Source organism: Rhinichthys klamathensis, unplaced genomic scaffold, assembly GCF_029890125.1.
Source record: "Rhinichthys klamathensis goyatoka isolate OS25496 unplaced genomic scaffold, OSU_Roscu_1.1 h1tg000059l_1, whole genome shotgun sequence".
Taxonomy (NCBI): domain Eukaryota; kingdom Metazoa; phylum Chordata; class Actinopteri; order Cypriniformes; family Leuciscidae; genus Rhinichthys; species Rhinichthys klamathensis.
In genome coordinates, this window is record NW_026606604.1 from 1,949,312 (window position 1) to 1,966,173 (window position 16,862).

The 16,862-nt window shown below is 37.2% G+C and overlaps 2 protein-coding genes across 4 annotated transcripts; one reads left to right on the top strand and one right to left on the bottom strand.

Moving 5' to 3' along the window:
- Positions 1–398: 398 nt before the first annotated feature.
- kpna1 (karyopherin alpha 1 (importin alpha 5)) lies at positions 399–11,927 on the bottom strand. 2 transcript variants are annotated; one of them, XM_056248890.1, is made up of 14 exons: positions 11,812–11,927; positions 10,217–10,353; positions 9,124–9,237; positions 8,949–9,048; positions 8,763–8,857; positions 6,740–6,871; positions 6,536–6,624; positions 6,360–6,459; positions 4,608–4,771; positions 4,024–4,102; positions 3,114–3,239; positions 2,894–3,021; positions 2,603–2,778; positions 399–1,614 (listed from the first exon to the last, which is right to left on the bottom strand). In XM_056248890.1, the coding sequence occupies exons 2-14, from the start codon at positions 10,340–10,342 to the stop codon at positions 1,427–1,429; spliced, it is 1,617 nt and encodes a 538-aa protein (XP_056104865.1). In that variant the 5' UTR covers positions 10,343–10,353; positions 11,812–11,927; the 3' UTR covers positions 399–1,426. The 2 variants fall into 2 exon arrangements, with proteins under 2 accessions (XP_056104865.1, XP_056104866.1); XM_056248891.1 differs by having other exon boundaries at positions 10,217–10,350; positions 11,812–11,855.
- A 1,534-nt stretch (positions 11,928–13,461) lies between these two features.
- On the top strand, positions 13,462–14,944 carry si:ch211-161h7.8 (thiosulfate:glutathione sulfurtransferase). Of its 2 annotated transcripts, none has more exons than XM_056248782.1 (4): positions 13,462–13,656; positions 14,325–14,447; positions 14,532–14,694; positions 14,842–14,944. In XM_056248782.1, exons 1-4 carry the CDS (start codon positions 13,524–13,526, stop codon positions 14,894–14,896), a joined length of 474 nt encoding a protein of 157 aa, XP_056104757.1. In that variant the 5' UTR covers positions 13,462–13,523; the 3' UTR covers positions 14,897–14,944. The 2 variants fall into 2 exon arrangements, with proteins under 2 accessions (XP_056104757.1, XP_056104758.1); XM_056248783.1 differs by lacking the exon at positions 13,462–13,656 and adding an exon at positions 13,745–13,771.
- Positions 14,945–16,862: the final 1,918 nt, after the last annotated feature.

The window sequence follows — 16,862 nt, forward strand, 5'->3', positions numbered from 1 at the left end:
AAAGAGCTGGTCATCTCTTGGGAAGAATCTGACAATGAAATAAGAAAAACAAAGTAAACAATCATATCTTGAGCTAATACCCATTGAATTTTAAGTTTAAATGTGTCGATAAGTTTTTAGTCTTCTTTAAAGTCCATTTGTTTGTCATTTTCCACCTCCATTTTTTAAAATGAGGATTATGGCACCTTCGGTATCAAGAGATTCTAACCCTCACAAAAATACAATAAGATAAAACAGAAAACCAAACAGTACTGAACAACTTTCTGCTCTGTATTTTGTCTTATATAGTTCTAGTCACATATGTTGTGTCTGAATGTGTGTGCGCATTCACCATGATTAGACATTAATATTAAAGTTTGTCTCACAAACATCGGAAAGCTAAAGCCTTTTTTCAACAGCTTGTTAAAATATGGTGGAAGCTTTGAAGGGGTAGTTTTCTCAGCACTCTTAAATACTTAGTGTTTACTGTAAATGAATCCCGTAATGCAGATACGGGACCATTCCTCTTCACCTTGATATCCTGAGAAGCGTTTCGAGGGACTAAAACTGACTACAGATGTCCGAATCTAAACAAAGGGTCTGTTCTGAACGTAAAGTGCTGATGAAGATGATGCTCATGTGAAATTGTCCTTGAAGTATCAAATGGTTTTAATGCACATGATACAGGACCTGTCTTTATGTCTGTCCAGCAGTCTCAGTGAGCAGGAAGACTCCAACTCCCAGAATTTCAAAGGTGCAAATGTGTAACCCTAAAAGGAGAGGCGGAGCCTGTACAGTTCAGTCATTGTCGGAATGTTCAATGTGTGTCAAAAAGCAAAAGACTGTCTGACTGGGATTTTCGGTCAGAAAGCCCGGACCCCTTAGTCCGTCGTTGAGTTGTCTGGGTCAAATGGGAAGGTAAAAGTGCCTTGCCTTCAGCAGACGTCCTTCGGCGTACATTGCCCGTCACTTTTTTTTTGGAGGGAGGAGGGGGGAGGGGGTTTGGAGACATGCAAACACAGTCACATGGTCAGTCCAGTGTTTTACAATAGATGAAAAGTCAATATTGCAGTCACGTCACACAAGCTGTGCTTTTCCAGCTTCTATCAACTCATCGCTGGATGCAGTTTTCCTGAATCGGGACTGATGGGATACGCGTGCTTTGAAGGGCTGAATGAAAATTTAATGAAGGAAGTGGGTTATTTTAGTCATATGTAAATGTCTACTGGTCATGTTTTCTGCATGTCGCCATCGTTCCGGATCGGGCCAATGACATCAGGGAAGAAGGACAAGAGGAGGGAAATGGGTTGACCGGCAACACACGCTCTTGTATATCACACTCTAATTGAAATGTTCATTTGTTAAATCCTTCGCTCTGTTGGGTCAGTGGGGCGTCTCTCACCCTACAGGGTGGATTGCTTGGAGAATAAGGGAGTGAGTGGAAGTGTTAAAGTTGGAAACCCTCCATGGGAGCCTCACACTGCTGGAAAAGGAACTGCTGCTGCTGGAGGTCAACAGCAGGTGCCAGAGCCGGATCTTCATCATCTGTGCTGAAGTAGCGTTCGATCAGGTCAAAAGCCTTTTGGTAGATCTCCTGGTTCTCATGACCCTGTAGGAACTCCAGTTTGTCCAACCCTGATGGAAAGCAATATAAAAATTGTATCACAGTTTGTCTTTTTTTTTATCATATGTCTGGTCTGGTCATATTTAATTTTAAAGTAATTTCACAAGGAGATGCAAAAAATAAAACAATATTTATTCAAACCTTTTATATATTAATATGAACAACAAAATTTAAACCAAACATGAAAATTCTTGTGAAAATCTGATCTCCTAAAATCAAGTTTTCATCATTAATGACAATAAGATTTACACTGCTCAACATTAAAAATGATTTATTGTTGAAAGTTTGGGATTTAATGAAGCATCTGAAGACCCGAGAGACCAATTACAGGTATTTGATCAGTTAAGGACAAAAAATATGGAAAACGCTTTCTTCCCCCCTATTCAATAGAACGATACGTCAGAACACCGGCTCAGTTGAAGAGCTGGCCAATAATGAGCCGGCGTTCTGACGTAGAACCCGGAAGCGCTACACTGTGTTACACTACGTGAACACCGTAGGAGAATCACATGGAAGAGAAGAATTTTGTTGAATAAAGTGGTTTTTTTTTTTTTTTTTTTTGCACAAAAAGTTCTCGTCGCTTCATAACAAAGGTTGAACCACTGTAGTCGTGGACTATTTTAACGATGTCTTTACTACCTTTCTGGGCCTTGAAAGTGGTTATGATGTTGCAGTCTATCGGGGGTCAGAAAGCTCTCAGATTTCATCAAAAATATCTTAATTTGTGTTCCGAAGATGAACGAAGGTCTTATGGGTTTGGAACGACATGAAGGTGAGTAATTAATGACAGAATTTTAATTTTTGGGTCAATTAATCTTTTAAAGCTCAAAGTATGTATACAGTTCACATGACGTACATTTCTTCATCAGCATAGTATGCGTGTTGACATCAAAACTGAAGTATACTTTGGTGTTAAAGCTTCAGGTTTAAAAATGATTCATAAAATGAATCCATATAAAGATGGAAAAAAACACATCCAAAGTGTGATGGCTAACATACCATATGCCTCCTCAATGAGCGCGCAGTAGGGGTTGATTCCTCCTCCTCGTTTAGCTTCCAGCTCACCCAGCCGTAGGATGTTCTCCAAGCCATTTAGGGCCACCTGTACGATCTTTGAATCCATCAGCGTCAGAAGGTCACATAAGGGCTTGATGCAACCAAGTTCAACAAGATGCCTAAGGAGATGATCAAAGCATTACAATATATATAGCCATCTTGGTTGCTGCTGCAGGTAGTGATCCGATCACAAATGACATGTTAAGACCAGGCTTAAGAAGTGATCTGTCTCACCTGATCTGTTCAGCAGAACCGCCAGATGTGGCGTTTGTGATGGCCCACGCTGCCTCCTTTCTTGTGCGGAACTCAGCTACTTGCAGAATACTTATCAACGGGGGGAGCAAATCTGCATCCATCACCATCTACAAGTTACAAAGATCAAAAGAAAGAGTGTGAGAGATAAAACGACACTCAAACTGAAGTTTATGTTATGAACATACTGCAATGCATGTACCTGTATTTGTGCACGATTCCCAGCTGTGATATTGGAGATGGTCCAACATGCCTCTTTTTTAATGGACTCTTTCGGGCTACTCAGCAGGTGAAGCAGACTTTGCAGGGCGGAGCAGTTAAGAATCACCTGTGCATGAGAAATCAAATAAAAAGTTACATCTGAAATATGTATTAGCTACAACATTACAGCAGAGGTAGGGATTGCAGTATGTATCAGCTACAATAATATCATAATTGTTGTTTTAACGATGTGGAAGCTGACATTAACACCTTGAGAGTGCTTTTACCGCATGATGTAGCCTAGTTGAACGCAGTTAGAACGCCCAAAAATTCAGTACATGCTGTTGTGAGTCTCAGAGCACCATGAATGAATTAGCGTTTTTGAGCGAATCAATGACTCAATGATCCATTCATAAAGGCGGTTGCTTCGTTCCTGAATGAATTAGGAATATATTACTCAATGACCTTAATTTTATTTTCATAATTAAAATATTAAATAAATACAAAATCCTAGTTCAATATTCAAAATAAATTACATAACATTAATTTCATTGCATTATTTATGAAATTGTAACTGCAGTGCAAATACATCCAAATTCTTAAGTTTAGATGGAGCTTATGTGCTATTGATACTGATTTCATTTGATTGGTAAAAGCCTAGTCTTACAACTCTAATTGAACTTATTGATAAAATGTAAGAATTCTACATGATGCAAAGTTAGAAATAATTTCCCATATGAAAGGTAAAACTGCCCCTAGAAATCTTTTTTTTTTTTTTTACCAACAGGCCTGAACCAGCCAAGGTATCAGCACAAAAAACTATTATTATCATCAACAAAACCCCAGTAAATATTAAGATATCATTTTGTCATCTATAAAAAAAGGAAAGAAAAAAAGCTCAATTATTTCACCTGAGTCTGTAGGTCATCTCCTGTGACAATGTTGCCCACGGCTCTTAGCGCAGGGGACACCACCTTATATTCTGCATGTCTGGAACACATGAAAACAACCTCAGAAAACTGTTTTCAAGTATCGCCACTTAAATGCAAAGAAGAGAAGCCCTTTTAAAAGCCAGTTGTTCTCAACCCGAACGGACTGGGGCCCAATGTAAACTTCCAGGGGACCTCAAGATTAATTAATTAAAATAGTATGAATCATCATTCAAATCAGCTAAAACGAAGATATTTCTTATTTTATTTTTTCTGTAAAGACCCCATAGTCTTGGAAAACCTGGATACTGTATATGAGGTAGCCTAATTTTCAAAAATGAATGAAATACATTTATAATATACATTTTTATTTTTGGTTATGCCCAGCTCTAATATAATTATTCGGTAGAAATTGAGTAAAAAAAATAATATCTCTAATCCTTATCCAGTAAATCACAAATGACTGTAAAAGTCAAGTCGAAAACGGAGGGCCTTTAAATCACAAAGGTTGAGAACCACTGACCTAAGCTATTCATTATTCTTCCTATCTGTGTTTCATGTCTTACAGCAGCAGCTCCACTAGTCTGCGACAGACTCCTGAGTCAATAACAGCCTGGATCTTTTCATTGGGACCGTCGGACAGATAAGAAAGAGCCCAGCATGCATCAGCCAGAATGTCAGTATCGTTCACAAAGAGCAGCCAGGACAGAACGCTGAGACACGGTGACACCTGCATTAAAAGACAAACACAACTTAGATCTCACCTTAAGGGGGGGGGGGGGACTCGCCGCTCAGTTGCTAGGGTAGTTGCTACAATGTTGTACATGATTGCATACGAGCCAACAACAATGTCTTAACGATGTTGTGGAGCTGCAATATGGCTTCTATATGTAAGCAATATGGTTGCTAGGTAGCTTTAAACGGTTGCTAGGGTGTGGTTACACAGTTACATGTTGTTCTGGATGAACACTATCCTGTATATAATTATCATAGGATTGGCAAAGGAGAAAAAAGGCAGTAAAATATAAATGAACCATGATGAGCAATACATTTGTTACTGTATTTATTATTCTTTGTTAATAAAAATACAGCTGTTCGTTGTTTGTTCATATAACTTCACAGTGCATTAGGCTAACTAATGTTAACAAATAGAACTTTTAATTGTAATAAGGCTACTAGTAAATAGTGAAATTAACATTACCAAAGATTAATAAATGCTATTTATTTATAAAGATTAAGAAGTGCAGTTTATGAATAGTTAATATTAACTAGTTTGGTGTTATCGATTTGTTATACACCGATTCAGATCTCTTTTGAAGAGACAGATGTTGGACAGATCAGTTATTTTAACCATTCATAAAAGTGAATCGGTTCAAATGAGTCATTAGTTCGCGAATCGGACGTGCCATTAGCTGACACACACGGCACGCATTGTGTGATTATCCTAGCAGATAAGGACTAAAGGACATCGCACAAGATTTGTGTCTACACAGAAAACATTTAATCACTGGATAGGTTTTTTGTTTATTCAAAATGTGGTTTATGTCAGCTGAATGTGCGGAACGCTTTTCAGAGAGAATAGGGCAATTTTAGTAGGCTACAATTCACATCTAGCGGTAATTCAGGAAAAATAATCTCTGAAAATGCTCCACGTGAAACTTTGGTCTTTTGATCTTTTACTATCGTATCAATTCTCAATAGATTTTGATTAATATGCGCGATGAAGGGAGAGCAAGGCAGTTTGAATACAGTGAGAGTGCGCGCGCGCGCGCGACCGGCTCTCTCTATGCTTGTTCTTTCAGCGCCCTGTCACGAGCGCAGCATAACAAAGCGGTAGCTAACGTTAATTGAATCAAGCAAACAACTAGCTGTTGTTTTTGCTAAAAAAAAAAGTTTGATTTACCTCGAATTTCACATAAGATTCCTTCACGTTATGAGTTTCCATCAGACTCTCGTGGTAGCCAGGTGTCTCATCGATTCTGACGCAAGTGCTAAGATTCCGATTGGGCCAGAGAAATTCTAGCCTGCCTGCATGCAGATGAAGGGTAGCCTACCCCCCCCCCCCCCCAAAAAAACTCTCCGGGTCTACGCGATTCACGTGAATGACCCAATTGACCAAAAAATTATCGCCGAAAAGTGACAAGTTTGCAGGTCTGTACTAGTGTTTTCAAAATTAGTGTTAGATGATGGTAAAAATCATCAAAATGTTAAGATGAGCTTGGCACAATTAAATAATGATGCAAATAATATAATAATTTTTTTAAAGCACTATAGAAATGAATTGTTTTTAATTGTCAGGAAATAGAAGGAGATTTTACCTTGGCAAAATCTGGGGGTGGGTTTTTCCCTCTGCACAGGTTCGACAGAGCCCAGACGGCATTCCTCATCATAGTCAGACGATTTTGTTTAGCCAATAACCTGCAATGAGAACCTGCCTCATTAGAACAACCATTCAACAGTATGGTTGTTTTAAATTAATGCTTGCATGACTTACTGTACAAGAGAGGGTAGAATATTGCAGTCCAGAACATAATCTCTGCACTCAGTGCTGTCCCCTGCGATATTGCCTAAAGCCCACACCGCCTGGAGTGAAAACAAAGACAATCACATCAAATGAAATATTAAATTAAGTCCTATTTTATTATACCTAACTGGGTCTATTTGCGCCCCTTCAATGCAAATGTGTACAGATGCTTACCTGTTCTTGTACATCCTCGAATTCAGAGCTGAGCATCTCAATGAAAATGGGCACCGCCCCAGCCTGGATGACCACACGTGTCTGGTGGGATGTTCCTGATGCGATGTTAGTCAGAACCCACGCTGCTTCAAACTGCACAGAGACAGAGTATCTGTCACCATACTGCAGAAAAGCATTCACTAATGCACCATTCAAAAGCCGAAGACGATTAAATAAAGATACCTATGAACTTGCAAAATATACACATTCCAATAGTGCGAGCGTGAGCTGGGAGAGACTCATGCCGGATGACTCACTGTCTCACTGCTGTGACTTGGGGCCTAAGACTGGCAAGTGGTTCTTCTGGCACTAGACCGCATAGTTCATTTTAATTATGGATGTGCACCACGACTAGACTCATCTAGACTCTAGTCTAAGAAACCCCCAGAAGACTGTCAAAAAACAAAGTAAGCAATGCATTTGAAATGGGCTACTTGATCTATAAATCAACCAGTCAAATCCTGTACTGAATGCTGCAGAAAAATAGGTCATATGCTGTGCTTGTCTTGCATTATGATACAGCGTTAACTTAAAGGTAGGGTAGGCAATTTCAGAGAGGCTAGCAATAGCAAGTTAGCTTTGAAAGCATGAGATCCCCACCCTCCCTTCAGAGAGCTCTCCAAAGAACAGCTCCAGGTTTTCTCACCGGTGAATGACACATGATGTAATCCAATAACATTTTCTCTGGTCGTCTCACTTCTGGTCTGTGCATGTTCCTGTGTTTTGGAGGAGGCGTGGCTTTGGACGGCGATTTGCAGGGTGGGGGGATCGTATGCTTTCAATGCTAGCAGGCTAAAGTTAGCATTTCCCAGATCACCTATTGCACCTTTAATATTTAGACCACTTCTATTGTTGATTGCTCAGGATCAGGATGTGAAGAGAGTTTCAACCAGTATAACAAAAACTAATTTTTAAAACAAATTGCCTAACCTATCTTTAATCAACGTTAGCCAATATAGACATATTTATTCAAATCAACAATCAATTGGCAGTGCGGAACCAATAATTACAATCTCAATATTATTAACAGAATACCTGAATTAACACTTAGTTTCTGCAACTAAGCAGAAAAATCAAAGACCAGAATCGAAACTAAAATATTCTTCATTAATCCAACGGAGCCAACCAACCCTGTGATGTCACTGGTTGTAGAACTACAAGATGGCAGCACCCTTGCTACAAAAGCTATAAAAAAAAACATATTTTGGTCACACTTTAGGGTCCAATTCTCACGATTAACTACAACTTTTGCCTCAAACTCCTAATTACTATTTATTAATAGTTAGGTAGTTGTTAAGTTTAGGTATTGGGTAGGATTGATGGATGTATATTATGGTTATGCAGAATAAGGCATAATATGTGCTTAATAAGTAATAATAAAGAGTCAATATCCTAGTAATATGCATGCTAATAAGCAACTAGTTAATAGTGAGAATTGGACCCTAAACTAAAGTGTTACCAATCTTTTTTTCTTTTAAATGGCTACATTTATCGTGTTTGTTATACAATTTTTGATTAGAATGGAAATCAATTTACTTAATAATGTTCACCTGACTGACTGCTTCATTTCCACTTTAAGGGTATTCTATTCATTAGGATACCAATATAGGATCTGTTGTTGTCAAGTTTCATTCATAATGTTTCCCCTATAAAATTTCATACCAGTATTGACCCTTATAAACGGTAGTATAACAAGCCTATAAGCAAGCTTAATTGTTATACAGTTTGACATAACTTACACAATACTGTTCCGTTTTCTTCCAAGTCAAAATACTCTCACACAACACATGTCTGAGGTAAAATCAAATTAACATGACAGCAATTTGAATGTAGCCTTTAAAAAATAAAATAAAACAGAGATAAATGTGTAAACTAAAAACAACTAGCATTTCCAATGTCGACTAACAGGAGCAGTATTGTTTAGTTGAATAGTCTCGCAAATCCCTAGTACTAATATGACCCAGATACCGCTTATTAAGGTCACCTGTAGCGTGCAGTTCTCTCTTCTTTTCAGGAACTCAACAAATCGCTCCACGACACCGGGGGTGGCAATGACCTCATCAATAGGGGGATTAGGCTCTAATGGAGAATTACAAAAATGGAATTAGCATCCTTTTATCATAAATATGATTATGTAAATGCTAGTATTTTAGTCTTTGGGGTCTTTCACCTTTAGATAAGAGTTTTCTGAAGCGCTGTGTTCCTATGAGCTGTTGTTCTGGGGAGCTAGAGAAGATCATCTGTATCATGTCCTCAGAAATAACATTTCCCTATAAAGAAGAAAAGACTAATTAGTTTCATCAGTTAGTAAAGACTATGATTAACTATTGTTTTAACTTTCTCACCGTGATTTGATCCATATTGTTGGCCTGTGATTCCAGGTATCCACTGTCTGACATCCCATCATCCTCCAGTGTTCCATCCTCCTCCACTGTGGCCACATTTCTGCGCTTGAACAGCTGTAAGAACACAAAATCTCAGATCACTGTGCTCGATAAAAATACCAACATGTGCCGCATATCAGTCCTAATGTTGCATTTCTTTCTTTGGGAGAGGGAAGTGAGGTTTTTTTTTTACGTTCAAAAATAATCTCCAGCAGAATCAACAAGAAGTAAGGCATTTGTAGGCATATTTGCTACAATATTGTGGAGCTTTTAAAACATTACACTGTTTGAGCGTCTTCACCAGACTGACACAGCAACATTGTACAAATGAAAAAACATAAAACTATGCAATCTCTTGGATTTTTCAGATGTACTGTACGTTCAGTCCGGATAGTTCAGATTTTTACCAACATTTTCCATTTTCAATGACTGACTGACTGAGTGTGAGTGTGTGTGTATATATATATATATATATATATATATATATATATATATATACACACATGTATATACATAAATAAAGTAAGCAACAAAAAAAATTATACCAGAAAAATATTTATATTTCATTAAATTTTATTTTAAAAAAATTACTAGGTTTTTAACTTGCATCTTTAAATTAAGTCTATAATGTAATTCCTAATGTAATGTAATTAATAATTAATAAACACATTTGCTGGGAAATTATGGCAAAATATGGTTGGTTAATAATTTTCAACCCATTCTAAATGATGATACAAAGTTTTTCTTGCAACTTTGACAAATCCACAAGATCACCTCTATGTTAAGCAGCTACATTGTGTCACCTTCGTTTAAATCAGCTCAATCTTCAACAACAATACCCAATTATGACAAAACAAATGTTTAATTTTTAAAAGACAAAAACATATGTAAGATTTAATGAACGCAGCACATCAAGTGACAATTCTGTCAACTCTCCCAAAACTCCCTCAGTCCATGCTCTCATGTTTAGTATCATATTTACCTTTATACAAAACACCTAGAGAGGAATGAAATAGAATAACAGAAGCCACTCTCGTATCTCCAATTCTCTTACTTGTTCATCTTTCTTTTGTTTGCGAAGTTGGAGGCCTTCTTCCTCCCTCCTCCTCCTCATCTCATCTGTGTTGAGTGATTTGTTTTTATAGCTTTTGAGACGTGCATTGTCCTTCCCCTGACTCATGATGTTGCCTGCTGGAAAGACACAATCAAAGCAAGATGAGCACAAAAGGAATCACCAAGACTCATTAAAATAGTGGCTACTTGATCTCAGCTAGATGACAGTCTTTGACAGACCTCTTCAAAAGCTTATTTAATGTCACTTGTTTCCTCAGCTGTGGACAAGTACACCAAACACAATGCCAGATAAGCATTCATATCCACCGTTTGTGGCATAACTACTCTGACAGTAGCAAAAATACAGAATATTAATGCAGCCAGTCAGAGCTGTAACATATTTTTCATACATTTCAATGATGGGTTAAACAAGCAAACAAGGTTTTGTGTCAATAATGTTGTTTAGCCACAAACTGGATATTATCTGTGTAGCATGAAAAACACTCTTGCAAATAAAATCAAGAAGATAAAGGCTCCAAAACCATCACTGAAAGTTGTGATAAAATGGGAAGTTTTTATCTATTTTGCTTCCATAACTAGTCTTATCTCAGACCAGTGGAAAGAAAACAGGCAAAATACAATGTTAAGGTTTTTTTATTTACACTTTATTCATTTGCATCTGTAGATTTAAATTACATATGTTTAAAGGCTATTTCCTCAAAATGAGGCAGAAATCTCCAGTTAAATAGCACCTGCATACTTTTCAGTTTTTATTCCTATTTAGGCCTATACTCTTAAGGTTTTTAAAGAGGGGTTTGTTCATATATAATTTGCCTGATTTATTTAACATTCTATTTCTATTATTCCTGGTTCTTTGTCAGACCGTATTGTCTTATTTACGGTGTAGCATGTTAACATAATGAAACAAGACATTTGTACCTGGCTTTATCCAATGTTCAGATTTCTGTTCTAAAAAATGTATGCAAATTTAATTAGATACTGCCTTAACTGCGTTTATATTTAGCATATTTCAGACAATTTAGAAATACAAAGCAATTGACTTAATTTGCAATGATTAATCAACTAAGGTTGGTGATATCTATTATTTAAAATGTTTTACCCCATTCACCTGTGTTGTTTTGCCTTAAAATACTAAAAATAAGATAAACAGCGAACAGCCAGATTGGAACCGAGCTCGTCATGGGCAGTGGCGCTTCAGCCCGCAGTGAAGGGTAGCGACTGATCCAACCATCTCCACCAAAAAACACCCCGCCAAACACACCAATCCAACCGTACATAACGTCTATGAAGCGAAGACGATAGATTCAAGGCAATAAAACGTAATTTTAGGTCATCACAGGGTAGTGATCATCGATTGAAGAGCAGGTTTGTTGGTAATATCGTCTTAACTGCAGACTCGCCTCTCCCTCCCAGATCTGCGCAGCAGCCTCTGTTAGCTCCCTTGCTAACCCACCCAATAAGGTTATCCGACAGCTGCTTTATATTTGTGTTTTAACATTTATATCTATTGAATTTAACATCATATAGGTGTAATAAAACCATTCTCACACAAATAATCCACATTGGCGTACTGACCTGTCAAAAAAGTCTAGTTTATCCCTGCGTCGTTTAAGCTGCTACCGTTCAGCCTCCGCCGGTATAGTGACACTGCGCATGCGCACTGGCAGAGGACATCGTGTGCGAACTGAAGCGCATGTCTGTCTAGTTCTCGGTGTTGCCAGTTTTGTGTAACGAACGGTGTTGCCATGTCCACTTTTTATAAGAAACCTGTGTCTTTTTATTTATTTAATAAAGGCGCTTATAAACATGGCCAGTAGCAGGGTGCAGTTTTTTTTATATCTTATTTACAAATAACAGTTGTATTTGGACTTGGTAATTATGACCTATTTGCCAATAAAGTTTGAATAGCCTACTGATTATTACAAATGTCAAGTCAATTATTCTGTAAAGCAGCTCTAAAGGGGTTTGTTTCTCAACCTGATCCAGGTATAGAGCTGTTGTTGTGTTTTCATCAGAAAAATAAATTAACCACAAATTTGGGAAAAAATCCAAAGACCTTTCATTTATTTGTTACAACTAACTCGGGGTTTTCAGATTTTTTCCCAAATTTGTGGTTCATTTATTTTTCTGATGAAAACACAACAACAGTAAAACAAACTCACTCATATTAAATTAAGAAATACAACTTTTACTAATAAAAGTTCTCTTGAGCTTTTTCCTCCTCCATCGTCCAGTCAGTCATCGCGCCTCACTCTCGTCACGTGACTCCAGCGCTGCTCCTTTGTCCAACTGAAATAAATGGTTTTTATTTCTATGAAAATGCAAAACGACGGTTGGGCCGGTGGGCAAGTAATGTAATCGTAAACAGAATATTTCCTCCAGTTCCTTCAACTGTCAGATATCCTCACCTGCTTAAAAGACTATAGTTTTGAGCATGCGTTTTTCCAGCAAGATCTGGCAACACACGTGGTTAACGAGGTTTAGTTTTTTTTTAGTTTTTTTTTTGCGCTGCACTGTAGGCTATCATGTTAAATGTTTCTCTTTTCTCTACAAAGATATTATACGATAATGGTTTAACCAAGATCTCAGTGTTGTTGTATATCCTAAGCCTAAATTAAGTGTAAAATGAAAGGAAACATAGCCTATATAAAAGAATAAGCACACTATTGAATTTTACAATATAAAGTTTACTTACATTATCGATATCGATATTTTATCTAACCAATTTAGAAAATCATTTGGCTAATGACTGATGGTGTTGTGCCGAATTTCGACTCCCTGCCAAATTATTACCCCCCTCATTGAAGTCAGTACCTGATTGCCTAATCCTAACCCCACCCCTAATCCTAACCCCTCCCCCACAACTAATCCTAAACCTACCAAATACTAGGGGGGTAATAATTTGGCGGGGGTCAGAATTCGGCACCACACCGGCAACCAATGAGATAATCCGATGCGCAACACTGTTGTTGTTGTTGTTGTTGTTGTTGTTGTTGTTGTTGTTGTTGTTGTTGTTTTACCTCATAAAACCCTTATACGCTGTATTGTAGACATCACATCATAGGCCTATTTAATGACCGGGCACAACGGAAGCACCCCAATATAGTCTCATTCTTCGTGAAAATATCATCCAAGTGTCCTTTACCTGGACACGATCCTGACGCTAGAGGGCAGCGGATCATCTGTATTGTGTTCCCGGACCCCCAAACACACAGGCAAGTGACAGTTACAGACAGACCAACATTTCATTTTCAGCACCAGTCACTGTGACTGCGCCCTGCTTAGAGATGTTATCGTTTCAGGTTTTACGTCGTTTGTGCCTGTTTGGAGTCACTAAACCGGTTTGCCATGGTAGAGTGATCTCAGCATGTGGACTGAAGACTTCCACCGTCAATCACAGTCACGGACAACCTGATCCAGGTATAGAGCTGCAAAAGAGGCACTTTTTTTGTAACTTCGTACATTTTTTTGGGAAGATATAATAACTTTTGGAGGCTGTATATACGTTTGTATTTCATTTAATCTGCAATGTCAGGTATGAGTAAATTATTATATGAACTTTGGACTTTGGTCCATTGTCAATTATCTACTTGATAAAAAGCAATGATATTTAAGGAAAACAAATCAAAGTATTCAGTTTTTACACACTAGACTCAAAAGTGTAGGCCTACATATGTATCTATTGTCATTTATTGGATGGAGAATATCATTGCTAATAGCTGTTTTCACTTGGTTATAATGCAGCAATTTAGAAAATGTCTACTTTAAAGGAAGAAACATGACTGCTTCATGCTTTAAATTGTGGCTAATTGTACTGACTAAACCACTTAGCAATTGTTTTGTTTTTGTTTCTGCTGATTACAGCAAAATTATTGTTTGGCTCATCTTTTGTATCGCATCAGCCAAACAAGCAGCTTTATGTGTATAACAACAACCATGATTAGCAGGATTTTCTTATAAAATGTTTTTTTAACTTACATGATTTTCACTGACCTGAACATTATATTAATTGACAATAATAGAATAGCAACTAAGATCAAATATGATCTTGCATTGGTATCATTACTGTTTGATTTTCACAATTTCAGTGTCAGTTGTGACATACGAACAGCTCAAAGCTATGTTGGCCAATCACAGCGTACAGCTATTTGACGTCAGAAATCCAGATGAATTCCAGGCTGGTCGGATTCCTGATTCCATCAACATTCCATGTAAGTCATTACTGAAGTGTATAGAATCAGTGTTTTTCTTTTCTCAGTGTGCACACTAACTCTCGGTTTTAATGTGTCTCTCAGTGGGACAGCTTGAGGAGTCACTAAAGCTCCCACCACAACAGTTTCAACTGCAGTTTAAGGTGAAAGCCCCCCAAAAGGAAGATGATGACATAGTTTTCCATTGCCGAAGTGGGAAAAGGAGTTTGTCTGCTCTCGAAATTGCTCATCGTCTAGGATTCTCAAAGTAGGCTACTGAAAACACACACACACACACACACACACACACACACACACACACACACTCATTATAAGCCTATACCTAATATGATCCAATTAATTAAAATATTCCTTGTTGTTAGAGGTACTACTTGTTTTCTTTCTCTTTTTTCAGGGCACGGCATTATGCAGGCGGATACATTGATTGGGAAGAGCATGAGAAAAAGTAACAGTACTAACTGGGCAGCATTTTTTATTAAATTGACTTCATATTACTGTAATATCTGGACCGTTAATCTGGAAATAGCAGATAATATTAATTATTGACATTTGAAACTGATAAAACTGTCAGCATATTTTGATGTGCATTTGAATGACTTAATATTAGTGTCATTATTAATATATTTTAATGGTTCATCTATTCTTATTATTAATCAAACTTAATAAGCCGAATATAGAATGGATGGAGGAAAATACTTTAAATAATTGCTACTTCAGACTGAATTAGAAGAACTTAAAAGGGATTGGACTGTAAAAACCAGTGTGGATATATATTTTTACAAATATGCTTCATTAAAATATTTTTTAAAAGACCTTGGACATTTCTTAATACGTCTCACTGTATGTGTATAACACTGTATGTTAAATTCCACCTGTTTCAACTTATAAACTTGCTGCCTTAATTTTTAAGTATAATCAACTTGGTCATTTCAAATTGAATTATATTAAACTGACTTGGATCTCGAATAAATAAAAAGCTTAAAATAAAAAAAAGTTGCCATGACTTACTGATCATATGGTTTTAATTTGCCCTTCTGCATTCTGTGGTTGTTACCACTTGATGGCAGTAATGCAATTAGGCAAAATAAAGGAGCGTTTTATGGCCAGCAAGCAGGGTTTCACGGTCACAGGTGCTCTGATGCGCATTTCACTGGTGGCTGTTTGGATGTGGTCGGCTGCATCTTAGTAAATAGCTGTCAGACTGATACTGAACACAGATCAAGGCTGGCACATTTTTCATTGGACTGCAGTGCAATAAAATCAACACCTTCCTTCATCCATCCTGGAGAGAATTATTTGAGTGTCAATTCATAGAGCACTGTTATTGAGGAGTTACAGGTAACAGTAATTGGTAGTTCATCAGATGTAAGCAATAGCTGTATTGGATTTGGCACACGTTATCTGAGCCTGATCCTTGTTCTTCCCTGAACGATGAGAACAGACTATGATAAATGTGACCGTGTCACTTTCACCCCAGCCATAATGGGCTTCACACTATACTGAGCCGGTTTGTAAAATAAAGAATCTAAAACTAATTTCTTTGTTTGCCACAGGGGACCTAAATATGCCTGAGGTTTATTTGCTTTCATGTTTTCTCCATATTCCAAATCTCGATTTCATTTTATTTTCCCTCCTTTGCTCTTGTTCCTGATTTTCTGACCCATTTGCTTGCTAAAAACCTCCCCCATATCACATCAGTATAAGAGAAGAGACTGACAGTGGGGCAAGTTGTCACAGCACATTCTATCTTAGTAACTAAAAGGTTTTGAGTCAAAAATACAATTTCACAAATGTGTTTTCTCTAGCAGTGGTTTTGTATGCTGGTTTTAAACACCAAGGTGAAAACCTTTTCAAATTAAATTTTAAAATATGTGTTATTTATATGTTTATGTTTTCAGCTGTACGAATTTTAACTGAAGTGTTGAACTGTGTTATCAGGAGAAGGGTATTTGTCATAAATATTTGGTATAGGGGTAAGTTGTCACATTTTAATGAAGTTGTGTGGTTTAAACACCTTGCCTTGCCTTGCCTAAATGTTATACATTTGTACAAATTAATAATTAATTACAATTATTGTTGGCCAAAACAATAGTTTGATATTTTAGGTAACCCTTTTTATTTTTTTGCTGTTTATTTATTTATTTGCTGTTTCTCTACAGCTTTTTTTTTTATGTAGGCTATTATTTGTTGTTTTGTTTAGTTTTAATGGCAGGTTCCATTGTGACAAATTTCTTTATTTTTAGACTAATAAACCCTAATTTATATGTTAGTTATAGCTTTTAGGTGTTTCTCTGACGGTCTGACCTTATAATTGACAGGTTAATGACAAATTACCCCATATTGACAGCATGCCTATTTGGAGCACATTTGGTTTAATGAACAGTAGTTTTTCCCCCTCTGGGCAATAACGGTGGA

Bases quoted from the DNA above. Each gene is read 5' to 3' on its own strand.
- kpna1 (XM_056248890.1), bottom strand. From the start codon at position 10,342: ATGAGTCAGGGGAAGGACAATGCACGTCTCAAAAGCTATAAAAACAAA. The intron at 6,625-6,739 runs GTAAGCATCTGT...TTTTCACTCCAG, and splicing joins TCGAGGATGTACAAGAACAG to GCGGTGTGGGCTTTAGGCAA. The intron at 3,240-4,023 runs GTGAAATAATTG...TCTCATGCACAG, and splicing joins GAGATGACCTACAGACTCAG to GTGATTCTTAACTGCTCCGC.
- si:ch211-161h7.8 (XM_056248782.1), top strand. From the start codon at position 13,524: ATGTTATCGTTTCAGGTTTTACGTCGTTTGTGCCTGTTTGGAGTCACT. The intron at 13,657-14,324 runs GTATAGAGCTGC...TCACAATTTCAG, and splicing joins TCACGGACAACCTGATCCAG to TGTCAGTTGTGACATACGAA. The intron at 14,695-14,841 runs GTAGGCTACTGA...CTCTTTTTTCAG, and splicing joins CATCGTCTAGGATTCTCAAA to GGCACGGCATTATGCAGGCG.